Raw genomic sequence first — 27,719 nt, forward strand, 5'->3', positions numbered from 1 at the left:
GGTTACAAAATATATATATACACATGTGGGCAGTTAGGCTTACAATTAAGGTTAAAGATTCAGGTTAGGCCGGATTACTACTTATAGTTACATCATGCCAGTTCCCTGCACGGTAAAAAGCAGCAGACCTACAAGACCTCACACCGCATCGCTACACGGCAAGTCATGCGCTTCAGGATTAACATTGACAAAGATACGCTAAAAAGAATAATAATAACTATTCATAAATCCGCAGTCCAAAAGAAATGTCGATGTCCTCACAAGTAAAGTAATAACAAGCGTGTGTGTGTGTGTGTGTGTTAACCCATTTTGGGAGGGAACGCCTTTTGGTGTTAGCATTATGTCATGCTTTAGCTATTGAAAAATAGCAGATCTACAAGCTCATAGCGCGCCACCGAGTGGCGCGCTATGAGCTTGTAGGTCTGCTATTTTAGAAAAATCGACTGACATAGAAACATAGCTTTTTCAGAAAACTGTCAGGATGTAGAAGAACATTTTTAGAATCTGATCTCAGGTCAGAATGGGTTAAATAATAAAGCTTGTGACAGCCTTGGCAGATGGCTGACAGTCTGACAAAGCCCCCCCCCCACGCATTCCTCAAGGGGGGGGGGGGGACGTACCAGGAGACACAGTCAACGACCTCCCCAGATGGAAGTCTCTTCATCGTCACCATAATTTTTTTTTAATTGTTCATCAATCTTTGTCTCTCGTAGACACACACACACACACACACACACACACAAACACACACTACTGCCTGCTTTACTTTGATCCCTCCATCTCTCTCTCTCTCTCTCCCTCTCTCTCGGTAAGCCTTTTTTGTCGTGCAAACCGCGGTGGTTTTGCCAGAAACGGCGGCACGTGTTCAAGCAAGCTCGTCTTCGCCATGTTGAAACTAGGGCTGCAACGATTCATCGTAATCGAATCGATTATTCAATTAGTTGTCAACTAATTCAGTAATCGATTAATCAAATCGGCAACTAATCAGTTTTAGTTTTTTTCAATTTATCATAGGTGATTTCCCACTTAACCATAGTTTTCCAGTGTTAAGTGTAACTAAACTAAAGAGTGAGCCATCTCTCTTCCCTTATAATCTGATGATAGTTGTACAGTAGTGACTGCAAAGCTAAATATGACATAACGATTATAGTATCAAGAACAAAACGTATGGCTTGAATATTTATTTTTAAATGACCTATTTGAGTTCAGAAGAGTTCCTTCTAGATCGACACATGTGTAGCTATTCTTTAATTAAATGTCAGAATAAGCCTAAAGAGTTGCTTTAATTATTTTAAATTTTGAATGAATTATATATTTTTGTTAGTTAGTTAGTTATGTCTAAAATAACCTATAATATATTTTTAAGGTGATAGCTAAATAAGTATCATAATCCGATTAATCGTTTAAATAATCGGCAGATGAATTGATTATGAAAATAATCGTTAGTTGCAGCCCTAGTTGAAACCATTCCCATGGTCACATTTGGCCTTTAAACAAATGAAAATCAAGGATGAAATAAATGGCCTCCTCCTCCAACATGCTGCGTTAGCTCTGAAACATTATTTATTTCACATGCAATGTCTTCACATTCGTCCCATTCAAGAGATTATTTACCAGGGCAAGTTGACACCGACGCCAATATTATCATAGTGGCAGATTCAGCGGACATTTGACCCGAGTGTGGGTGTGTGAGTGAGAACGTGAGTGTGTGTGTGTGTGTGTGTGTGTGTGTGAGAACGTGAGTGTGTGTGTGTGTGTGTGTGTGTGTGTGTGTGTGTGTGTGTGTGTGTGTGTGTGTGTGTGTGTGTGTGAGAGAGAACGTGAGCATGACGTTACGGTTCGTGTGTGTGCGTCTGGGACTGACCTTGCGGCATGCAGGGTTGGGACAGCTGAACAGGGACATGCCTTTGTCCAACAAGGCCGGAAAGTTGCAGAACGGACACCTGGGTTTGGGTCAGAGAGGGAAGGGAGAGGTGAGAGAGAACGCAACGGACACAGACCACCCATCGCACAGAGAGAGAACCCAACGGACACAGACCACCCATCACACAGAGAGAGAACCCAACGGACACAGACCACCCATCACACAGAGAGGGAACCCAACGGACACAGACCACCCATCACACAGAGAGAGAACCCAACGGACACAGAACACCCATCACACAGAGAGGGAACCCAACGGACACAGACCACCCATCACACAGAGAGAGAACCCAACGGACACAGAACACCCATCACACAGAGAGGGAACCCAACGGACACAGACCACCCATCACACAGAGAGAGAACCCAACGGACACAGAACACCCATCACACAGAGAGGGAACCCAACGGACACAGAACACCCATCACACAGAGAGGGAACCCAACGGACACAGACCACCCATCACACAGAGAGAACAGGTACAGTACAGCCACTCCATACTGTATGTTCTCAACACCACATGATGAAACGAAAGGATACGGACTCGTTACTGTCTGGCAGAAACCTTGTGTGACACACAATGCAGGGCATTGATTTATGAAGAAACAAGAAAGAAAATAAAACTATCTACAGGCTCACAACACGTCGCAACACATTGTGACAACACAATGTGGCCGCTATTCACTAGTTTTGACCCATTTTGACGTTAGCATCATGTCATGCTTTAGCTATTGAAAAATTAGCAGATCTACAAGCTCATAGCGCGCCACCGAGTGGCGCGCTACGAGCTTGTAGGTCTGCTATTTTTGATAAATCGAAGAACGACTGACATTATAGAAACATAGCTTTTTCAGAAAACTGTCAGGATGTAGAAGACATTTTTAGAATCTGATCTCAGGTCAGAATGGGTTAATTTGAGAAATAATAGAACTGGAACATCTACTGGATGGCAGGTGCAGGACAAAAAGTGGATAAGGCGATACAAAATATTATATTTTAGAAGTCTGCACACTGTAACTGTGTGAAGCTCCCGGTCAAGGCTTTATTACAGATTAACGTTTCGACACAGCGTCTTTATCAGACAAAGACAGAAGACTGTGTCCAAACGTTAATCTGTAATAAAGCCTTGACCGGGAGATTCACAAAGTTTCATTGTTTTTTTTTAATACATTTCCCATTGAAAAGTATCAAGAGCTTGTGACCAAATAATGGGAAAACATTGGATCTGATATAGAAACTACAACATTAATTTCCTCTCCGGTCCACAAGGAGACTGTGCACATGTGGAATTACCTTTAAAGGAGAATTACATGCTAGAAGGCTTTCTTACCTTTATTTGTAGTTGTTACGTCCCCAACAAAGAGGTTATTATTTTGTGCAAAACCTCCTTATTGGCCATTTCCCCTACCATAAGCCCTAAATGAATTGTATTGAATGGCAATTGAATGGGGCTATGGGGTGTTGTGCTAATTCGCATATTTCCATCGCTCAAAACTGTAATGTTTTTGTATATATCCTCTCTTCATAATGTAAATAATATCCCAAGCGGCACACTTTATTACTTATTTCGATGGAATTAAGCGAATTAGCACAAAACCCCATAGCCCCATTCAATTCAATGCAATTCATTGAGGACTTATGGTGGGGACGTAACAACTACAAAGAAAGGCATGGAATTCTCCTTTAATGAAAAGAAAGGGATGTCCGCACACCGTTTTCTCTGCTGCCAGGAAATGTCTTTATTAAACAACGTTTCGACCCTTGTTGTGGGTCTTGGTCAGGTATGATTCATACCTGACCAAGACCCGTCATTACGACGGCATCAAGGCCCGCCAAAATGCATTTTAGACGACTTAAATCAACTGTAGATTTAGCACTGAAACATTCCAGGTGACTAAAATGTGACTCAAGAGACCATGACTAAAACTTAAAATAGAAATCAGCTGCCACACCTCGGCGCAGCCGTTCCCTTACCGCACTAGCTCGTCTCCACAGGTGGCGGCCACAGCCTCCTCGGCCTGCCTCTCGTAATACTTCAGGAGGATGTTCTCCGGCAGGACCTTCTCCAGCTCACACACCGGGTAGGAACAGGTGCAGCCGCTCTCCATGCAGCTCAGCTCTGACTGCAGCACACAGGGTGGGACATGATACAAGACACATTACTATAGGAACAGGTAGGAACAGGTAGAAACAGGTAGGAACAGGTGCACACAGGGTGGGACATGATACAAGACACATTACTATAGGAACAGGATGGGACATGATACAAGACACATTACTACGTATAGGAACAGGATGGGACATGATACAAGACACATTACTATAGGAACAGGATGGGACATGATACAAGACACATTACTGTAGGAACAGGATGGGACATGATACAAGACACATTACTGTAGGAACAGGATGGGACATGATACAAGACACATTACTGTAGGAACAGGATGGGACATGATACAAGACACATTACTATAGGAACAGGATGGGACATGATACAAGACACATTACTGTAGGAACAGGATGGGACATGATACAAGACACATTACTGTAGGAACAGGGTGGGACATGATACAAGACACATTACTGTAGGAACAGGATGGGACATGATACAAGACACATTACTGTAGGAACAGGGTGGGACATGATACAAGACACATTACTATAGGAACAGGATGGGACATGATACAAGACACATTACTGTAGGAACAGGATGGGACATGATACAAGACACATTACTATAGGAACAGGATGGGACATGATACAAGACACATTACTATAGGAACAGGATGGGACATGATACAAGACACATTACTATAGGAACAGGATGGGACAAGATACAAGACACATTACTGTAGGAACAGGATGGGACATGATACAAGACACATTACTGTAGGAACAGGATGGGACAAGATACAAGACACATTACTATAGGAACAGGATGGGACATGATACAAGACACATTACTGTAGGAACAGGATGGGACATGATACAAGACACATTACTATAGGAACAGGTAGGAACAGGTGCACACAGGGTGGGACATGATCCAAGACACATTACTATAGGAACAGGATGGGACATGATACAAGACACATTACTGTAGGAACAGGATGGGACATGATACAAGACACATTACTATAGGAACAGGATGGGACATGATACAAGACACATTACTATAGGAACAGGATGGGACATGATACAAGACACATTACTGTAGGAACAGGATGGGACATGATACAAGACACATTACTATAGGAACAGGTAGGAACAGGTGCACACAGGGTGGGACATGATCCAAGACACATTACTATAGGAACAGGATGGGACATGATACAAGACACATTACTGTAGGAACAGGATGGGACGTGATACAAGACACATTACTGTAGGAACAGGATGGGACATGATACAAGACACATTACTATAGGAACAGGTAGGAACAGGGTGGGACATGATACAAGACACATTACTATAGGAACAGGATGAGACATGATACAAGACACATTACTATAGGAACAGGTAGGAACAGGTGCACACAGGGTGGGACGTGATACAAGACACATTACTATAGGAACAGGTAGGAACAGGTGCACACAGGGTGGGACGTGATACAAGACACATTACTATAGGAACAGGTAGGAACAGGTGCAGGTTTATGATTTTTCAAAAATAAGCAGACCTACAAGCTCGTAACGCGCCACTCTGTGACAAGCTCAGTAGATCCAGTGGGACCCCAACAAAACAGTTTAACCACTTTAACACTATTGTATACGGCCATTCAGCCCATTTACAAGCTTGTTGCGAAGCCATGTGGCGAGAGAAAGATTTTCAAAAATTCCTTGTTATTCATGTCCTCGCTGTATTGCATTACTGCTTATTATTTTAATGTTTTATGCATTGCTTTTCTTTTCATTTTCTCCATTGCTCTGTGTAAAGCACTTTGAGCTTGCACATCTACAAGCTCACACGGCATCTTATCATGAGACCGCTGTTTTACAACAAATAAAGTAGCCTTCAACAGGTGTCTACCTCTGTGTGTGTGTGTCTGTCTGTGTGTGTGTGTGTGTGTGTGTGTGTGTCTGTGTGTGTGTGTGTGCGTACCTGTCCAGAGCCAAAGACCGCCTCCTGGGCGTATTTCACCAGACACTCCTTGCAGAACAGATGACCGTCTGAACACTGGGTCATCTTCTCGAAGGCGTACTCTCCGTAGCAGCAGCCACACTCGATCAGCTGTCCGTCCTGAGGAGGAGGAGGAGGTGGACAACTGCACTTCAGATGGTTCCTCCGACAGGCTGCACTCACTAAAACGCTGTCTCTATATATATATATATCAACTCCCAAACAATGTTTCTAAAACGGTTAGCTCCAATACTTGATTGGCTGGTTACCGTCACGTGACCGGTGTAAATTTCACCGATAAACCCACACCTTCAATCACTTTATATCATTCACAGCCGATTCCACATCTCTGTAGCTGTACTGGGGGAAGGGGAGCGCTTGATTGCCTTACGAACCCATGCCATGCGGGCGTCTATAAGCACCGCCCGGCTCATACGACTGTGAATGTGTGGCTCCAGGCGGTCCCGTAAAGACATCAAGCGCTATTCTCCCGTCACATAGCCTATACTTGCCGAGCACAACAAGGAAGTGATGTGGCTCGCTCTGGTGGGCGCAAAGCGTAGCTACTTTTGTGAATTCAATAGTTTTATTAGGTTAATATTGCTATACGTTTGTAACCGTTTTAGAAAAGCAATGAGCCACTCGAGGCCCCAGCTTACCGGGTATTTTACCTACGCCCCCCAGCCAGTGTAAAATACCCGGTAACCTGAGACCTCTCGTGGCTTATTGCTTAAATAATCAGACACATTTTACAAGTAAAACAAGGAATGATTGCATAGTAATAATGTGTCCGCACAGCTTGCTCGCTGCGGTGCTCAGTCCTTTGGCCGTTGCGTGTGGCATAGCTTAGGAAGCAGGCAATCATACTACACTCCCATTGGCTTATAGGCAGCCTGCGTGGCAGCCAATCAGGCTAGGCCATCAGTATGACTAGGTCCTCTAAAAAGGTAGTCTACATTTCATGAGCTTTCATAATTTTCAAATTATTAATTACCGTTGACTGGCTGCAAAAGTTTACAGTGCATTATTCAGCTTAATAGCTTTGCAGGGACTTGCACTGCGGCGGTAGCTTCGCAGATAAATGATACGCGACCTTCAGCCATTTTGACTCTCGCAGAAATGTTCTCGTGCCAACACATTATAGAGATTAATTAGAGAGGGTCTCAAAACTGCTGACCACAAACATCATAAATATGAACCCAGCAGCAACTACACTACCGGCTGAGCAGCAAGGACACACACACACACACCTTAGTGAGAAAGGGTAAAGATTAGACTAGAACCCATTACTAAGTTAATTTAGAAATATACCGGCACTTTGCAATATGTTAAAAAAAAAAAAGGAAAAAAAAGGATTGCGAACACCACCTGCTTTCGAGATATCTATCCATCCATCTCTACATGCTATTATATATATATATATAATTACTTTTCCATTTAGAGAACACAGAGTGGATTGAGAGAGAGAGCGAGCGAGAGAAGACATTGTCTTAGTTTGCTACGATTTCTTTGCTAATTGATAACATATCGCGCTACCTAACCCCTCAGGAAGGGGAAAATAACTGTCTTTTATACTTTTATTATGATTTCACAAACATACATTTAAACACATGAACTAGCTTATTTTAGGTTAGGTGGTGATTGGTTAGCCTTTGGTTAGGCTTTTAGTGTGAGAGAAGTAAATCAAGCAGCATGAACCCCGACACAGACTCCAGGTCAGTTTTGGGCCTACCTTTTTGTATTCGTCCTCGTTGACCTGCAGAGCCAATAGGAAGTCCTCGTGCTGGAGTGGGGGCGGGGCACAAGACAAGACAGTTGAGTTGACAGTTGAGAAAGAGAAGATATTATCGACTGCAAACAGCTTTGCAATCAGACGGCATTGTTCACACCAGAGGCGCCCAAACCTTTTCGTGTCAAGGACGCCAACAATGACACCAATTAACCCCATTAGAATATCCCTGGGACCCCCCCTGGGACCCCCCCCCCCCCATGTTTCTATGTCAGAGGTGCCCAAACATTTTCATGTCAAGGACCACCAAAAATAGATGTATTTGGCCTCCAACCCCCCCATTTGATAATATGATATTCCAGGAACCCGCCCAAAATGGGTTTTAATCCATGAGGCTATGGTGCTACGGTCTACTGCTCTGTTGACCGTGTGTGTGTGTGTGTGTGTGTGTGTGTGTGTGTGTGTGTGTGTGTGTGAACACTTCCCACACTTCCCACCACAGTCAGAACTGCAGCCTCCCTCCCAATCTTCCGCCGTAGTCTGAAAACCCACCTCTTCAGAATTTTATGTCGACTTATAGCTCGTTACGTAGACGGCACTAGAATTGCATTTTATGTAGTCATAGCACTTTATAGTACACATGATATATAATATAGTATAGCATGTATAGTTGACATAGATACTCCACTGTTACGTTCTTAATTTATACACAATTCATGATAACTACTTTTTATATATGTGATGTATGACATGCTTTTGTTTTTGCTTAAATGTAAGTCGCTCTGGATCAAGAGCGTCTGATAAATTGTAACATACCTCAGCCTTCTGCTGGTAGGACAGGTGTGTGTGTGTGTGTGTGTGTGTGTGTGTCTGTGTGTGTGTGTGTGTGTGACCATACCTCGGCCCACTCCTTGGCCTTCTGCAGGTAGAAGGACAGCTCCTTCTGAACACTGTGTGTGTGTGTGTGTGTGTGTGTGTGTGTGTGTGTGTGTCTGTGTATGTGTGTGTGTTAGGGCATTAACATAATAGTCGACTAGTCGACTAGCAAAACACTATTCGACACTGTTAATTGACATCCGATTATTCGCTAATATTAATTTTAATCTTTTTTTATGATTTTTTTTCTTTTCTACAGCAGACATGCAGGCATGCAGCTGTGAGCTCGGTTGTTTTGTTGTTAATTCGCCAACTTCAGTACTAATCCATTCCTGGCTGATTGTTTTCATATCATATACAAGCCTACTGTATGTGGGTTATACCGTCACCCTCACTCGTGTAAGTGCGGTGGGCGGCGGTGGAGACTAGCAGCATTCAAGACAGTTTTTCTTTGGGAAAAGCATAATGCGATATGCCTCATAGGCTCATACGCTCAATGGGGACAACTACAGTGTGTAAATACTTTTACTATTGGTGAGTTTATTACTGTAGTTTGTTCAACAAGTTAGATTGGAGACGTGTCGTCGTGTAGTCCGGTACAGTAAAGTATAGCAGGAGTTCCTCCTCACTCTGCCCAATATTATCCAGTTTGGTGACAGTCAAACTACAGTAGCTCTTGCCGTTTCTTCATGCTTATCCAACAAAAAAACAAACCGCTATGCCGCACGATCATAGTTATAATAGTTGCGATGAAATTAAGTAGTTCCAATGTTTGGAACTATAGCCCATAGGTGTCGCCACTCTCTTAGTACTATTCCACTCGGCCTGCATTCACCGGCTCCGTTTTGCTTCACTCGCTCGTCTCGCTGGCTGTTTCAGAACACGAAGTTTTAATGCTTGATTGATGGAATAAATATCATATTTTACCACCGACTAATCGACTATAAATCGATTTTGATGGTATTCGAGTCGACTATCAAAAATCACGTTTGGTTAATGCCCTAGTGTGTGTGTGTGTGTGTGTGTGTGTGTGTGTGTGTGTGTGTGTGTGTCTGTGTGTGTGTGTGTCCGTACCTCGGCCCACTCCTTGGCTTTCTGCAGGTAGAAGGACAGCTCCTTCTGAACGCTCTCCTCCAGCATGCCGTAACTCTTGAAGTGTCGCCGGTGTTGCGAGAGGAAGAACATCTTCTTCTCGTATTTCACAGAACCTGGTCGGTCGTCAGGGAGACAGAGACGTGAATCATCCAATCAGCACGCCCCGAGTGAGTCAAAGACGTGAATCATCCAATCATCACGCCCCGAGTGAGTCAAAGACGTGAATCATCCAATCATCACGCCCCGAGTGAGTGTCTCTTAACCCATTCTGACCCGAGATCAGATTCTAACGCACAGAAGAACGGTGGTTCTTTAACCCATTCTGACCTGAGATCAGATTATAAAAATGTCTTCTACATCCTGACAGTTTTCTGAATAAGCTATGTTTCCATGTCAGTCGTTCTTTGATTTTTCAAAAATAGCAGACCTACAAGCTCGTAGCGCGCCACTCGGTGGCGCGCTATGAGCTTGTAGATCTGCCATTTTCCAATAGCTAAAGCATAACATAATGCTAACACCAAAAGGGGTTCCCACCTAAAATGGGTTAACACAAATATTCAACAACGTGTTCCAACTTCTGCAAAAAAACACACAAACTTATATATAAATGAACTCTACCCTGGCAATTGTATTTGTATTGCAGGCTGCCTATCAGAGTAAAAACAGTCATTAGTGACCAAAGCAAACGGCAATTCAGAAACGGGGTGTTGGTTCTTGTGTTGCCCCATCTCCTTGCGCACAATAAAATATCTCATGATTTGTTGTTGCATTTTCTTAGGTCAAAAAATTGGAATTATAAAAAAAATCCAAAAAGGTAGCACATCCAAAAATTAAACAAGCTTGGGGACAAAGTACTCACTTGATGCTCTGATGACGGCTGCATAGCCGAAACGCGTAAGCGTTCCTTTTTGGTGTGTGCCAATAAAGAAATGGAAAAGTGAGAACTTTGTCCCATAACTTTTTGGAATTTTTTTAAGTCCTATTTTTTTGATGTATACTTAATTTGGGTTTGGCACTCTACTGAAAGCCACTGCTGATGCGCAACGACTGACATAGAAACATACATTTAGAATCTGATTTTAGGTAAAAATGGGTTAATTGATATCATGACGTACTGCATGCATATCCGTTCTTTACAATTTCTAGCCTCGTCACGATAATATCAATTCAAAGGCGCTTTATTGGCATGAGAAAAACATACGTTTACATTACCAAAGCAAGTGTCACAATATAATAAAACCCATTGAAAATGGGGAAAGTATATACAGTTGGAGGAGGTACAGCATTTTGTAAACAGAGCTATGTCACATTGCATCATTATATACATGGTATAAAGCTTCTTTTGAAACAAATGGCAGCAATTTCTTTTGCAGTCACTTTGGGAAAAATGGCAGCATTTTTTTCTCAGGACTATTTAAATAGTATACAGAAAATCTCAGATTTAAAGATCCGTTTATAAGTAGCAGCTCTGTTTACATGTGCAAGGTCCAGTGGTCTACTTGGTACAAAAAGTAGTCCTTAGGGTGGTTGTATTCCACTGGCTAACGTTCTTTTGTCGCAACAGTTCACAAATCTTGCTGCTGTGTTTGAGCATTGTTGTATTTCTATGGGGTATGGGAGGGTTTGTTTTTTTTGGCCGTTGGTCATAGTTTCAAACTCGCATTGGGTGTGTATTACTACTGCGTATTAGTCTGGATTATTAGTCTGGATTATTAGTCTGGATTATCAGGGCACGTATGTATGCTCTTAACCCATTCAGGCCCGACGTCAAAATGTATAAAAATGTCTTCTAAATCCTGACAGTTTTCTGTCAGGATTTGCGCCACATTTTCACGATTTTTTTCTCCAAACAATAGCAGACCTACAAGCTCGTAGGTGGCGCGCTACGAGCTTGTAGGTCTGCTATTTTTCAAAAGGTAAATTATAACATAATGTTTAAAAACACCAAAAGGGGTTTTAAATGTGATGCAGTGCATTTACCGTGCTCGAACTGGAAGTCTATGGAGCTTCCACGTTCTATCCTCTGCAGCCTCTTCCCCGAGGGGTCCTCCGATTCCTGCCATTTCTTCATGGCTTCACATAAGGCCTGCAGACAGGTAGAGATATTAAACCATAAGGCTATGTATTTAGCTACATCAATATACGTTATTTATTTGTTACCACACTATTTCTGCACGTTATGACATACGATATATACATCCATCTATACGTGTGTGAGCATGTGTGTGTATATATACCTTACCTTCCGTGTGATTGCATAATGTCCCTTGAGGTTGTTCAGAGCCCACTTGAGGTCCTGAGTCTTCAGCATCCTGAAGTCGGCCATCAGCAGGTCGGCAGCCTGCATCTGGGCCTCTGCTCCCACCACGCCCAGCCGGCTGTAGTCAAACAGGTCCTCCGTCACCTGCAGGGACCAGGAGACCAGGTCACCAAGAGACCAGGACAGAGACCAGGAGACCAGGTCACCCAGAGACCAGGACAGAGACCAGGAGACCAGGTCACCCAGAGACCAGGACAGAGACCAGGAGACCAGGTCACCCAGAGACCAGGACAGAGACCAGGACAGGACAGGGAGACCAGGACAGGACAGGGAGACCAGGACACCAAGAGACCAGGACAGGGAGCGCACCAAGACGAAAAATGTTCGTCGACTACCTGTTTCCACTGACGAAAACTAAGCTACGATGACTAAAGCCAGAAAGAAACCCAGGGTTACCCAGGGTAACTGGACTAAGCTCAAGAACTTGTTTACAGCCAGGCCCTGCTCATAGAACATTTCATGGTAGAGGTTCAATGCCTTGTCCAAGGGCACTTCAGCGGTGGTAATTTTAACGTGCCGGTCCGGGGATACGAACTAGCGACCTTCCGATATCAAGACCGCTCCGCAAACCGTTCGGCCACCGCTGCCAAGACTAAATATATTGACAATTGTCAACAAAGACAAACCTAGACTAAAATGTTAGGAAGGGACTAGTGGAGATCCAGTACAAGTCATTTTACACAATGGTTACATGCTGAAAATGGCATATCTACAAGCTCACAACGCGTTTCAGCATTACGACACCATCAAGGCCCGCCAAAATACATTTCAGTCGGCTAAATCACCTGTAGATTTAGTCGACTAAGTAAGTAAGTAGCCTTGTCGAGCCATGAGCCCCATAGGGCAGGAGCCTATCTCCTGTTTCTTTAGCCATGAGGCCCATAGGGGCAGGAGCCTATCTCCTGTTTCTGTAGCCATGAGGCCCATAGGGCAGGAGCCTATCTCCTGTTTCTGTAGCCATGAGGCCCATAGGGGCAGGAGCCTATCTCCTGTTTCTGTAGCCATGAGGCCCATAGGGCAGGAGCCTATCTCCTGTTTCTGTAGCCATGAGGCCCATAGGGGCAGGAGCCTATCTCCTGTTTCTGTAGCCATGAGGCCCATAGGGGCAGGAGCCTATCTCCTGTTTCTGTAGCCATGAGGCCCATAGGGTAGGAGCCTATCTCCTGTTTCTGTAGCCATGAGGCCCATAGGGCAGGAGCCTATCTCCTGTTTCTGTAGCCATGAGGCCCATAGGGCAGGAGCCTATCTCCTGTTTCTGTAGCCATGAGGCCCATAGGGCAGGAGCCTATCTCCTGTTTCTGTAGCCATGAGGCCCATAGGGCAGGAGCCTATCTCCTGTTTCTGTAGCCATGAGGCCCATAGGGCAGGAGCCTATCCCCTGTTTCTGTAGCCATGAGGCCCATAGGGGCAGGAGCCTATCTCCTGTTTCTGTAGCCATGAGGCCCATAGGGGCAGGAGCCTATCTCCTGTTTCTGTAGCCATGAGGCCCACAGGGGCAGGAGCCTATCTCCTGTTTCTGTAGCGTGAGGCAGATTGATGTACAAGTACACCCCCTGGACATGACGCTAGTATGTGGCAGGGACATACAATTGAACCCCGACCTCCCAGTCTCAGGGCGGACACTCTAACCACAAGGCCACTGAGCTGGTAGTCGACTAAGATCTTATGGTATTTACTATTAGTCGACTAAAACTAGACCAACACTAAAACATTCCAGGTGACTAAAACAAAATGAAAACTATTCCAGAGACTATGCCTAAAGCAGCAGCTGGGCACAGGCCAGAAACCTCTGCATCATGCGTGCCGTGTGCATGCCAATCACAAACGCTGGTTGGAGAGATTATGAATGAACGTTAAATTCCTGTTGACGTGCGCACACACGCACCATTTAACTGCGTAAACCATTACAGCACACACGCACACGCCCCTACCAAGGTTAATAGTTTTGGTTTTAGTTAGTTTTTAAAGCGGGTTTGCTAGTTTTTATTTTGGTGAAAATGCTTAGTTTGAGTTTAGTTTTAGTTTTTTTCGTACTTTGGTTTAGGGTTAGCGTGGCTACATGCTGCCGTACGGTGCTGAAAACTGCCGTAAAACTTGTTGGAGAAATGAGGAAATTAATCGAATGAATTTAAAAGGATATTATATTATAAATATCTGAAAGGCATATAAATAAAACTAAGGGTATTTTGTCTATAATTTTAGTTAGTTTTGAGGACACAATACAGTTTCAGTTTAGTTATCGTTTTTTAATTTATTTATTAGTTAGTTTTAGTCAACTATTATAACCTTGGCCCCTACCGGTGCCTGTGATTCTCCAGACTCCAGCAGGATGCTGGTGGGAACGGCGGTGGCGGCCTCTCTCCTGGGATACGGGTTCTCCAACAGTGCGTTGCACACGCTGGAAACACAACAGAGAGACGACCAGTTACACTTTAGGCATTTAGCAGACGCTCTTGATCCAGAGCGACTTACAGTTAAGCAAGAACACCACATGGTCATACATCAAATGCATAAAATAATTGCCATCAAGAATCATAAGACAATTAAAAGAAATCCGAGCCGTCTGAAGTGAGTGGTACTGTACTGTACTGTACTAGCACTCCTCCCTGGCCCGTGTGTTAGGCTGTGAAACAGTGACACTTGGTGGTGAAACAAACCCTATTTTCATGCTCGGACAGACAGCCACCCAGCCAGGGACACACATAGCCGTCTATAGGAGTGGTTGCACCACCCAAAATACACATCACATCATGGACACCCAAACATTTACATAAACCATATCTTAATGCCCATTACAATTAAAGGGGAGTTGGTCAATATACATATTATCCCCTTTAACAATTCACAGTACAGTCGTCCCAAAAATCCTACCAATTCCAATTATTCCTTGGTAAGCTGTGCATTTAGTCCTTTATGCAGTACAAAGTAAAATCCTCAGTGTTCATTTATCAATTTTCTTTTAAATGTTTTTTATAGAGGGACAGACAGTAGGCTGACAGGACATGGGGAGAGAGAGAGATGGGGGAGTGAATGCAGTAAAGGCCGTCGGGATCGGGAGTCGAACCCGCGGCACACTGCCAGACTTGGGACTACCGGCCAAAAGGTGCCTGGACCACTGAGCCACGGCCCAGGTCAAGGTGCCTGGACCACAGCCCAGGTCAAGGTGCCTGGACCGCTGAGCCACAGCCCAGGTCAAGGTGCCTGGACCACTGAGCCACAGCCCAGGTCAAGGTGCCTGGACCACTGAGCCACGGCCCAGGTCAAGGTGCCTGGACCACTGAGCCACAGCCCAGGTCAAGGTGCCTGGACCACTGAGCCACGGCCCAGGTCAAGGTGCCTGGACCACTGAGCCACGGCCCAGGTCAAGGTGCCTGGACCACTGAGCCACGGCCCAGGTCAAGGTGCCTGGACCACTGAGCCACAGCCCAGGTCAAGGTGCCTGGACCACTGAGCCACGGCCCAGGTCAAGGTGCCTGGACCACTGAGCCACGGCCCAGGTCAAGGTGCCTGGACCACTGAGCCACAGCCCAGGTCAAGGTGTCTGGACCACTGAGCCACAGCCCAGGTCAAGGTGCCTGGACCACTGAGCCACGGCCCAGGTCAAGGTGCCTGGACCACTGAGCCACAGCCCAGGTCAAGGTGCCTGGACCACTGAGCCACGGCCCAGGTCAAGGTGCCTGGACCACTGAGCCACGGCCCAGGGCTGTAATTGTGATTTCTGAGTGCAGTCAAATAAATGTAACCTCTTAAACGAGGTTACAATTATAAAGAGTCAATAATAAACTAACACTGAGGATTCTGTGTGGACATGGACCAATAGCCCTGCATGGTCTAATCACAGTCTTTAATGAATTAAAGTAATTTAGAAGGAAAGTAGATGCTTCTTACAAATTGATGTCGTTGTTTTGTTGGACCAGGTCCGCTACATAGGTCTCCTGGGCGTCTGGGAATAGATCCAACTGGAGACGCATGCAGAGGAGATGGATGGGGGAAAAAGAGTTAAAGGAGAATTCCATGCTAGAAGGCTTTCTTACCTTTCTTTGTAGTTGTTACGTCCCCACCAAAGAGGTCCAGGTGTTTTTTTGTGCCAAAACTCCTTATTGCCTATTTCCCCTACCATAAGCCCTCAATGAATTGCATTGAATTGAATGGGAATTGCATGGGGCTATTTCGCTTATTTCCATCTAAATAAGTAGTAAAGTGTGCCGCTTGGGATGTTATTTACATTATGAAGAGAGGATATATACAAAATAATTATAATTTTGAGCGATGGAAATAAGCAAATTAGCACAACACCCCATAGCCCCATTCAATCCAATGCAATTAATTGAGGGCTTATGGTAGGGGAAATAGCCAATAAGGAGCTTTTGCACAAAATAACACCTGGACCTCTTTGATGGGGAGTGCCACAATTTTTGTATTTTTCCAGTTTTTCATGTGTCTATGAGGTGACAGTACTTCATTAGACACCCTGGAGTTGTTTTTATGTGCAGTGGTGTATTAACTTTGTATTTAGTGTTTCTTCCTGGAGGCTGAACCTTTGACAGTCAAACGGGCCAATGAAGTAAACAGTAATATATAGTGACACCACACTATCAGCCCCCACACTATCAGCTGTGGGTGCGGCTTCAGTTCAGGTGGATCACCACCCATCACCACCCATCACCACCCACCAGGCAAACTTAATGAACTGGTGGGCGTGTCCACATAAAAGCATGATTTTAACAAATACTGTACACTTTTTGGAAAAAGTTCTTCCCCCTTCTATTGTAATAATACCTGATGATCATGTTTTAGGGTCGAAAAAAATGGTGGCACTCCATCTTTGAACAGTGTTTTCCTTGGAAACTAAATTAAAACTAAGCTATGATGACTAAAACTAAGACTAAATGTATTGACAATTTTGTCAAATAAAACTAAAGTGTCAGGAAGGGACTAGTGGACAAGAGATCCTGTACAAGTCATTTTACAATTTGTTGCATGGTGAAAATAGCAGATATAAAAGCCCACAACACGTCACGCTGTGACGCGTTGTGAGTTTGTAGATCGGCTATTTTCAGCAAATAGTTACGTTACGGATTACGGATGCAATACAGTAACTGCAGATCCCTACTAAAATAAAAATAAAACAGTACTCACCACGTCACGTATCAGAGCTCTAATGTGAGGCTGATACTCGGGCCTGTTTCCCTCTCGAGGCACAGAGGGACCGGGCCGGACATCGTCTGCTGGAGGGGCCGGAGGAGGAGGAGGAGGAGGGACCCCAAACGGTGCGTGGGCTGGGTTCAGGGCCCCTTCTGGGTTGGGGGCCGGGGGAGCAGGGACAACGGGGGCGGGGGCCGGAGCAGGGGCCAGAGCTGGGGCGAAAATGAGAGTGGCCTGTCTCAGAATGGGGTTCGGTCGGGGCGGGTGGGGGATTGCTGCCGCAGGGGGATTGGGGTTATTGTTAGGCACCCTGGCGTTGGGGTTAGGCTGATTAGGCTCAGCCAATGGCTGAGGGTTGGGGTTGACGACGCCTCCCTGGCTGCCCACGGTGATCCGGTGACCCACCTCCGGCCGTCCCAGGCGTTCCGGAGCGGCGGCGATCAGCACCGCGGGGGGCGGGGGCGGGAACACCACCATGGTCTCTCTGGCCTCGGCGGTTCTGTTGAGTCCGAACGGGACCAACACGTGTCCCGGGGCGGGGTTCGGTGGCATGCGTTGGTGATACGGGGTTTGTGGCCTGCGTTCCTCCAGTATCGTCACCAGTGGACGATGTGTTTGTGCGCTGATGGACACACTTAACTGGGTCTGTTTGGAGGTACTGGGCTGAGCCGGGTCTGTCCGTGTGTGTGTGGCAGCAGACGAAGCACCGGGTTGCGGGTTCTCCTGCGAGAGTGTGTACCGGTTACTAGTACTGATGGTTACCTGCGTTGACGACGTTGACCCAAGAACGGTGATTGCCGGTAAAAATAAAACCTGAATGTTGTTAGAGGTACTCGCTTGGGACTGCGTGTGCGTGTGTGTGTGTGCTGCCGTCGACGCAGACGTGCCCGGCTGTGGCTGTGCCTTATTATTCCCGGAAGACGTGCTAGGCTGAGGAGGCTGAGCCGGTGGGTCCGGCAGTCGAGACGGGCCAGGGGCGACCGTGGCCTTATTGGCATCTCTGGAGGTAGAAAACGGGGCAAAGGTGCATGTCCTCGCTTGGCTGTCCGAGGTGGTGACTGTGAGCGTCGAAGCACGGGGCTTTGGGGTGATGGAAGATGGTTTTGGCTGAGACGACTGTGAATGCGTTGTTGTTGAAGAGCCAGCTTGAGGCTCCCGTTTCACCACGGGCTGTTTTGCGTGTCCCTTGGCGTCTCTGGAGGTCGATGCCACAGCGTCAAGGCCCATGTGGCCCCTGGCGTCTCTGGAGGTCGACGCGACAGCATCGAGGCCCATGGGCTCTCTGGAGAGGCCAGGCGCGACAGCGTCAAGGAAGGCGGACAAAGTACTGTGAGTCGTGGCTTGGATTGTTGGCTTGGCTGGTGAACCACTCCACGTGGCTGCTGGCCGGATCACCTGTCTCCGTGGAGGCAGCGCCTTGACACCGAAATAAAACCAAAACGTACAATTATATAAAACAGGACATTTTGGGCCCACACCAGCCAGCCACAGCGGCTGGTAGATATAGCCGAATCATGGTCGTTCCAATATAGCCGAATCATCGTACCAAATGCGATTTTACAAAAACACAAAAAGTCATTAAAATACTTTAACATAAAATGCTGACACATTTGGAGCCAATAACAAATACGCCAATGCATTATTCTCTCCTCTAGGCATAGAATCTAAGATGCTTGAAGTCAAGTCAAGTTTTCATATCCTGTACATTTTGTACAGGCACTTTTTAGACAGCAAATTGCATTTGTATGTAGTCATAACACTTTATAGTATATATGTATACAGTATCATTGCAATTTACAATTTAGGCATTTAGCAGACGCTCTTAATCCAGAGCGATTTACATTAAGCAAGAACAAAAAAGCATGGGGAATTCATCACATAAAAAGCATTTATCATGAAACATGCGTAAGCTAAGAAAGTAACAGTGGAATATCTATAATGAAACTATACATATAAACTATACATATATACTACTATGCTATACATATGTACTATGACGTGCTATGACTACATACAATGCACTTATGCTGTCTACATAACATGCTATAAGTCTGTATCAAATGCTATCTAAGTCTATTGTATTGTATAGATATATTCCACTGTTACGTTCTTAGCTTACTCATGTTTCATGATAACTACATTTATTGCCATGCTTTTTGTTCTTGCTTATTGTAAATCTCTCTGGATTAAAACCCATTCTGGGCGGGAACCCCTTTTGGCGTTTCAAGCATCATGTTATACTTTAGCTATTGAAAAATAGCAGATCTACAAGCATTCTGTGCCGCGCTACGAGCTTATAGGTCTGCAATTTTTTTTTTAAATCATGAAAATGTGACACGATTTCACGCAAATCATACGTTTTTTTCTGAAAACTCATGATTTAGAAGACATTTTGTAGAATCTGGAATCAGGTCTAAAAATGGGTTAAGATTCAAGAAGAGCGTCTGCTAAATGCCTAAATTGTAAATTACTGGCAATCATGTTTATTGAAACCTCAGAATGGCAATGATGGCCTTTATTATTATGCAGGAGACGAAAGACGCTCACCTCCAAGGACTGTCTAAAGAGGACGGGACGCGAAGACCGTACGGGCGACGCCATGTTGGCTCCATGTTGGCTCCATGGAAGGACAGAAACATGCTCAGTGGGCTTTATGCAGCCGACACTTCCTCGTTCAGCTTCCTTGGTCTCAACGGCAGCATGTTTCTTTCCTTCCATGGAGCACCATGTGAGCAAACATGGCGGCGCCCTTTAATACGGTCTTCGCGTCCCGTCCTCTTTAGACAGTCCTTGCTCACCTCCAGGATGCTGACGTCGTCGTCATCGGGGACCAGAACCGGACTACCAGGTCCGCGGGTCGGTCCGCGGGTCACCGGCTCATCGTCAGAATCGTCCGAGATGGTGATGAGCTCCCGCCGACGTGACCGACGGTCTGAAAGCAAAACGTGGAACAAATCACCATTTATGTATCTACTGTGTGTACTGTATATATGAAAACAACATTATGCACAATGAGAGCATGTGATGTGTCTTATATATGCATTCATTTAACCCATTCTGACCCGAGATCAGATTCTAAAAAGGTCTTCTACATACTGACAGTTTTCTGAAAAAGCCATGTTTCTATGTCAGTCGTTCTTCGATTTTTCAAAAAATAGCAGACCTACAAGCTCGTAGCGCGCCACGAGCTTGTAGATCTGCTATTTTTCAATAGCTAAAGCATGACATAATGCTAACAGCAAAAGGGGTTCCCGTTCAGAATGGTTAAAGACAAAAATATATGGGCATACCTAACAATCTATGGCAAAACAATGGGAACATAACATTTCCATCTTTGCTATTTTTATATCAACATAAAAATCTAAAAATCGCCAGGGACTTCCCCATAAGATGAGGGTTGAGATTCTCAACCCCGTTTAATTTCAAGGACCCCCAAGTTTGACAATTGACATGCATTAGTCTACGGACCCCCATTTAAAGGATTTCCATCTCTGGGACCGCCCGATTTATATAGTAAAAAAAATCGATGTTCATTTAACTCTGAGAGTGTACAAATGGAACCAAATGGACCCGTTAGGTTAGAGAGAACAAGTTTGCAGCAAAGAAACGACAATGAATCCTATGGCGTGCTCGCACATGCGTCCCCAAGCTGGAAAGTACGCAGACGTTGCCTAGACAACGGCCGCGTCCCCAAGCTGGAAAGTACGCAGACGTTGCCTAGACAACGGCCCCGGGACCACCAGGCTACAGGTTGGAGCTTGGTTTTCACAATTTAGGCATTTAGCAGACGCTCTTAATCCAGAGCGATTTACATTAAGCAAGAACAAAAAAAGCATGGGAATACATCACATAAAAAGCATTTATCATGAAACATGCGTAAGCTAAGAAAGTAACAGTGGAATATCTATATAATGAAACTATACATATATACTATACTATGCTATACATATGTACTATGACGTGCTGTGACTACATACAATGCAATTATAGTGCTGTCTACATAACATGCTATAAGTCTGTATCAAATGCTATCTAAGTCTACAGAAATGCTATCTAAGGGGGTAGGGTAAGTGCTATGGGCCATGATGGAGTCTGACGAGGTGGGTTTTCAGACTACGGCGGAAGATTGGGAGTGAGGCTGCAGTTCTGACTGCAATGGGAAGTGCATTCCACAGTTTTGGAGCCAGAAGGGACGAGTTTGGGACGTGTGGAGCGTTGTTGTCCCGGCGTTTCACTGTTGGTTTTGATATAAAGCGTTGGCACACAGCAGGAAATGAATCTATCTAGCGCGATATCGCCCCTATGAACCGCCATGGGTGTTAAAGAAAGGCGTCACGTGTCACAATCATCAAAAAGCTTGTAGGTCTGCCATTTCGAAGAACGACTGACGTAGAAACATAGCTTTAGGGTTAATGTGATGGTTAATGAACCGGTTTAGTGGTCTTACCATGACTCCGATGTATGTTGAAACTCCCCACATGAATGACGTCCTCACCTCCTTCTGCCATTGTGCTATTAGAGACACACACACACACACACACACACACACACACACACACAGTATTTAGCAGACACTCTTAATCCAGGGAGATTTACAGTAAGCAAGAACACCACATGGTAATACATCATGATCAAATACATCATATTGTCATATTAAGGAAGCTAAGAGAAAGTAAAATATATCTGTACAATGAAACTTTGAGTAGACTACTATGTATACATAAAATGATAAAACACACACTTGACACCAGGAAATGGAGTCCACTAGTTGCAAAAACAAAGAATCATCATCATTACTTACATTACCTTAAGATAGATTTTCAATGACAATTCAATTGTCAATTGAATTCAAATCTCAATTGAATTGAATTCAAATCAGAGTCGTTATTTCACCGAGGAGCAATTGTTAAGCAGCTCAAATCGACCTTATGCAAGACAAACAGGTTGATTATTTGCGCCACCAGCTCTCTCCATTTAGCTTTGTGTTTTGGTTTAGTGTAAAACCAGGAGAAACTACACTACGACAGTACAGTAGTCATCTGGTCATGTAGACCTTCTCCTCTCCCATTAGCTTTATCCTTGTTTCACTTCCCATTTAGCGGTGTGTCTCCAATAAGCTAAATTGGTGGCGCTATTTAGCGTGACAAGCGCTCTCAAACTTTGCACCTTTTTTGCCTCGAGACTCACAACAAGCTAGCGTTAATAAGCTACACCATTCTTTGTGAAATGCTTACCCAATATTAATAGATGGGAGTTCAGGTTTTAACAACAACACGTACGCTGAACAGAAGCATGCGAACTATCAACCTGTCAAAACACAAAACAGAAATGTATCTTTCAGACCCAGGAAAAGAAACAACACAGTCGAAACGAAAGGAGAAGTCAAGGGAGATATGTTAGCTTTAGCCGAGAAGCTAAAGCAAACAGTACGACTGTCTGTGTGAATGTCTGCCCTACGGTCGACCCGTTCGTCCCGTCATGGAGTCCCGTGTAGTTCTGAATATTCATGTTCTATCAGAAGTGTAATGTACCTCAGACAGCCTCGCCCAAAACGGTTTATTTTGTCGGTTGATGTTCTTGACCAACGGGAATAACTCTGTGCCAAAACAAGAGTGAGTGCCTACGTCACACGCACGACGTTAAAACGAGTTGCATTCTGGGAGTTGTATTATTTATACAAATATATTTTGTCGTTTGACTCGACTACTTTATTAATAGTTTGAGTTATTGGCCTCCCTCTACACTAGCCTATTGTTATTTAACTCACTAGTGAGAATCAGATTCAGCACACTGAATCACAGCTGAATCCAACTAATACATGAGTGAATGAGTTGCAAAATCAAAACACGCCAGCAGGTGGCAGACTTTGCACTTGAACACAAAGGTTATCACAACTTCAAAATATGGTTTGCACGGACCACGAACAGGGTCCGTGTATTTTACGGCCATTTGATATTATATTTAATGTATCCTTTATTATATTTATTTAAACATATTAGCGTTCTTTTAGATCACATTTTAACGCACTGATGTCATTATATGCCTTTATCTTCTGGATGAGTGAACCTGATTGAAATGGAGAGAGATGAGATGGAGAGATGGATTCAATAACATAAGACTTAAGTGCCTCATCATCGTCATCTGTGTCATTGTTGTGTTATTACAGGAGGTGGGTCACTATAACGCGCGTTATAGTGACCCACCTCTATAAACATTTCCAGAGCGCGCGCGCTCGCACACACACACACACACACACACACACACACACAAAAACATGTTTAAATTAGCCTACTACTCCTAAACATTTTGCCAAACATCACACACTCTCCTATCCTCCTGGTGGAGAGACCTGTGCCCATGCAGAAGGGCACTTTTTTTCCCCACGGAATTCCCAAGCCGTGCACAGATATCCCAAGCCGTGCATATCCACGGATATCCCAAGCCGTGCATATCCACGGGATTCCCAAGCCGTGCATATCACGGATATCCCAAGCCTTGCATATCCACGGATATAATAGTTCCTTATTCATATATTCCATATGTTGAGACTGAATGGTCGAAACGGGACCGTCGTCTCTCTCTCCACGCCCATCCGTCCCACATGACTGTACACATTTGGACATGCGCACACTGACACACACACACACACACAGTAAATATTGGCTATATGCCAGTTTAAATTAACATACAAATTATAAGGAGAATCTTCAATTTAGTTTCTTTTTAATATAATCTTATTTACATTGAATTTTTTCATAAATGTTTTAGTACATAGTAAGTTACAATACTCTTGCATCCATTACACAATAAATTCAGAACCTATAGAAAAATGGGGAGATCGCAATAATGATACTGCAAAACAGTCATTTTTATCAACCGTACGTACAGCGCATTAAGTCCCAAAACGCGTTCCAATGCATTTATTCAAACATTTAAGGGTTTTGATTTCATTCATATTTTCTCCGGAGGCTCGAGGATCGACTGTCAAAGAGATCTTTTGTTCATTCACGGTGGTCTAGACTCTCCAGATGAGAGAAACCTTTAAACATAAAGCCCGACCCAACCCTTTGAGCCAACAGTCAAGAGGAGAACGTTTAGGGGGAAGGAAGGAAATGACGGAGAGAGAACTAATGAATTGAGAGAAGAACCATCATAGGCACAAATAAAGGGGGGAGATGGCGGATGGAGAAACATATAATAAAAAATAAAAAACGTTCTGGAGATTTTATTGCATATTTTCACACTCTCTCTTATGTTTCATTTATACTCCGTCTTATGATGTCGCTTTGCCAAAAATAGAAAGAGCTACAAGCTCTATTACAAAGACAGTTAGATCGGATACATTTTGCTGCACATCTCCGTCATACGAAGAAGTATAAATCAGGCATTTCTCTCTGTCTCTCTCGCTCACACACACACACACACACACCCAGAGGAGATACAGTACCTCTGGGTTCATTTCATCCATCCATCCATCCATCCAGCTCACATAGAACAATATGTTATATGAAGCACTTGTCACGCTCAGGTTTGGGTTTGGGGAAGGGGGAGAGGGGGGGGGTAATTCACTTTCAGTTCAATTACTGTAATGTGGAAATTCTAAAAACATACAATTCAACTTCAGACCCCCTCAAAAAAAGAAGAGTTTGACCAATTTCATTTTTCTTTTAGGTTGCTACAAAATCCACTTCCTAAAATTGGCTGAATTTAAAAAAAAAAACGAACGTGCTTTTCCTTTGCATTGAATTGAAAATGAATTGACCCTTTAAAAACAACATGGGGGGGGGGGGGGAGGGGAGGGGGGGGCATAAAAGATGAAAGAGATTAGTGTGGGCTCTCCGTGGGAGCAGAATAGCAGCATGGTCAGTAATCACTTAGTAATAAATAATAATAAAAATCAGACATTAAACGATCAATATCAGAGTGGATCAGAGTGGTTGCAGGTATACAAACTGAAGAGGCAAAAAAAAAAAAAGTTACAAAAAAAACAGGAACTCAGGCTCATTTGATCATTTTTACAAAGAATAACCAGGTGCCATGCGTAACACACACACACACACACACACACACACACACACACACTCTCACACCTGGTTATTAGATATTAATAACCAGGTGTCATGCGTAACACACACACACACACACACACACACACACACACACACACACACACACACACCTGGTTATTAGATATTAATATCCAGGTGCCATGCATAACACACACACACACACACCTGGTTATTAGATATTAATAACCAGGTGTCATGCGTAACACACACACACTCACACAGATGTAGATATCAATCTCACACTCTTGCTCTCTCACATGCACACATGTTTGCACACACACACACACACACACACACACACACACACGTTCGAATAAACAGTGGTTAAACACCAAGCATGAGTACAATAAGTCAATTAATCCGCTCGTTCCGACAGAAAGGCAATCCAGTCGTCAGGTCCGCCTTCTCCACTCAGACAGATCTGATTGGGTGGGAGTATCTCTGGCTCTCACGGGCTCTCGTATGCGATTGGCTGATTCTGTCTGGGAGCTCGAGTGTTGATTGGAGGAGTTTCATCAGAAAAAAGTCATTGTTGTTGGGTGTTCTGAAGAATGACATCATAGCTTTGTTTAAAACTGAAGGATAAAAATGCTCTTCTTCAAAACATCTGGGGAAAAAGAAAAATCTTAAAATACAGTTTTTTAAATTATTTTCTCCTTTCTTTTGAGTTTTTTCTCTCTTGCTGGCCCTCCCCATATTAACGCCAAACAGTTTGGAGGTAAAGAGGAGGCAAATGTGTGTTTTGTGTGTCTGTTTGTGTGTCTCTGTGTGTGTGTGTGTGTGTGTGTGTGTGTGCACGTCCTCTTCGGTTGTGTCTGGCCTCTGCTGCGTCTCAACCTTGTGTGTTTAAAAGGTCACAAAGTGGTGTGTAGGTTTTAGAACGTGTCTGTCTGTCCGTCTGTCTGTGGATTGATCACTCCACAGATTGATCACTCCACAGCGAAGCCGCACGTCTGTCTGTCTGTCTGTGGATTGATCACTCCACAGCGAAGCCGCACGTCTGTCTGTCTGTCTGTGGATTGATCACTCCACAGCGAAGCCGCACGTCTGTCTGTCTGTCTGTGGATTGATCACTCCACAGCGAAGCCGCACGTCTGTCTGTCTGTCTGTCTGTGGATTGATCACTCCACAGCGAAGCCGCACGTCTCCTCCACCGCCGTCAGGAGTTTCTCGTAGAGCTTCTCGTACGACTCGTATGGAGGGATGTCTATTCTGTTAAAACTGGAGAAATGACAAAGAAAGACAAACCCATTTACTCGTTGGTATAAAACACTGGTTCTCAAACAGTTTCATGTCAAGGACCCCCCCTTATCATTCGGCAGACCGCCCATTTGAAGACTCTAGCAGGGACTCTGAAACATTCTTATTTTCAAGGACCCCCAGTTTGACTTGCATTTACCCGCATCTAATGGCATCTCTCTCTCTTTGACCGCAATTTATATTGTAAAATCAACATTAATTTAACTCAGTGTACAAATGGAACCAAAATGGTTCCATTTGTACACTCTCAGAGTTACAGTCCCATAAGGGTCCATTTGTACACTCTCAGAGTTACAGTCCCATAAGGGTCCATTTGATTCCCAACTCTCATTTAGCTCTGGGGACCCCCTGGAACTCCCTTAAGGACCCCACTTTGAGAAACGCATATAAATAAAGTACGACCAGAAAAAACAAACGATTGTTGCATCAATGATGCTTTGTGATAGGGCCGGGCAATAATATGACTTCAAATCAATATCACCATTATTTCAAACCTTTGCCTCGATTACAATAATGATCGTTGTGATCTTGGCGGTTGGCTTAAAGGTATGTTATTTACAATTTTACACCATTGTACAACAAAGTATAATACAGGGTTATATATAATATATAATACAGGGTTAGGTCTGTGTGTGTGTGTGTGTGTGTCTTTACCATGTGTGTGCCTTGGGCAGGTTGTCTGTGTTGGCGTCTATCAAATGGATGGTGAAGAGCCTTGGTCCTGCAGAACCTGTAGAACCTTACACATATACATTCTAGTTATCACTGTTCAATGAGGACACACCTGTAGAACCACTCTATTATCACTGTTCTATGAGGATACACCTGTAGAACCACTCTATTATCACTGTTCTATGAGGATACACCTGTAGAACCACTCTATTATCACTGTTCTGAGGATACACCTGTAGAACCACTCTATTATCACTGTTCTATGAGGACACACCTGTAGAACCACTCTATTATCACTGTTCTATGAGGACACACCTGTAGAACCACTCTATTATCACTGTTCTATGAGGATACACCTGTAGAACCACTCTATTGTCACTGTTCTATGAGGACACACCTGTAGAACCACTCTATTATCACTGTTCTATGAGGACACACCTGTAGAACCACTCTATTATCACTGTTCTATGAGGACACACCTGTAGAACCACTCTATTATCACTGTTC

The 27,719-nt window shown here is 44.2% G+C and overlaps 3 protein-coding genes across 6 annotated transcripts in view; all 3 read right to left on the reverse strand.

Annotated features, from left to right (window-relative positions):
- The window catches only part of atp5mf (ATP synthase membrane subunit f), a 382,603-nt gene extending 375,382 nt beyond the window's left edge, over positions 1-7,221 (reverse strand). Inside the window, exon 1 of the mRNA XM_080775563.1 lies at positions 7,216-7,221. The gene's annotated coding sequence lies outside the window, so the exon portion shown is untranslated. The remainder of the gene's footprint in view (positions 1-7,215) is intronic.
- Positions 1-22,830, reverse strand: part of rnf216 (ring finger protein 216) — a 39,852-nt gene extending 17,022 nt beyond the window's left edge. Inside the window, exons 1-13 of one of the 2 annotated variants that reach the window (XM_080775521.1) lie at positions 22,743-22,830; positions 21,659-21,723; positions 20,010-20,143; positions 17,206-18,627; positions 15,955-16,025; positions 14,365-14,464; positions 11,989-12,150; positions 11,727-11,832; positions 9,726-9,859; positions 7,779-7,829; positions 6,029-6,166; positions 3,899-4,047; positions 1,865-1,943 (exon numbers count right to left, since the gene is read on the reverse strand). In XM_080775521.1, the coding sequence (XP_080631647.1) occupies positions 1,865-1,943; positions 3,899-4,047; positions 6,029-6,166; positions 7,779-7,829; positions 9,726-9,859; positions 11,727-11,832; positions 11,989-12,150; positions 14,365-14,464; positions 15,955-16,025; positions 17,206-18,627; positions 20,010-20,143; positions 21,659-21,719 (2,607 nt within the window). In that variant the 5' untranslated portion in view covers positions 21,720-21,723; positions 22,743-22,830. Of the gene's footprint in view, positions 1-1,864; positions 1,944-3,898; positions 4,048-6,028; positions 6,167-7,778; positions 7,830-9,725; positions 9,860-11,726; positions 11,833-11,988; positions 12,151-14,364; positions 14,465-15,954; positions 16,026-17,205; positions 18,628-20,009; positions 20,144-21,658; positions 21,724-22,445; positions 22,695-22,742 lie in introns of those variants that run through there. The other variant, XM_080775522.1, reaches the window with a different exon arrangement.
- Positions 22,831-23,938: 1,108 nt separating this feature from the next.
- Positions 23,939-27,719, reverse strand: part of smurf1 (SMAD specific E3 ubiquitin protein ligase 1) — a 35,305-nt gene continuing 31,524 nt past the window's right edge. For 2 of the 3 annotated variants that reach the window (XM_080775531.1, XM_080775530.1), the window contains exons 17-18: positions 27,195-27,279; positions 23,939-26,501 (exon numbers count right to left, since the gene is read on the reverse strand). In XM_080775531.1, the coding sequence (XP_080631657.1) occupies positions 26,402-26,501; positions 27,195-27,279 (185 nt within the window). In that variant the 3' untranslated portion in view covers positions 23,939-26,401. The remainder of the gene's footprint in view (positions 26,502-27,194; positions 27,280-27,719) is intronic. The other variant, XM_080775532.1, reaches the window with a different exon arrangement.

Source organism: Protomyctophum bolini (assembly GCF_963924005.1).
Source record: "Protomyctophum bolini genome assembly, chromosome: 11".
Taxonomy (NCBI): domain Eukaryota; kingdom Metazoa; phylum Chordata; class Actinopteri; order Myctophiformes; family Myctophidae; genus Protomyctophum; species Protomyctophum bolini.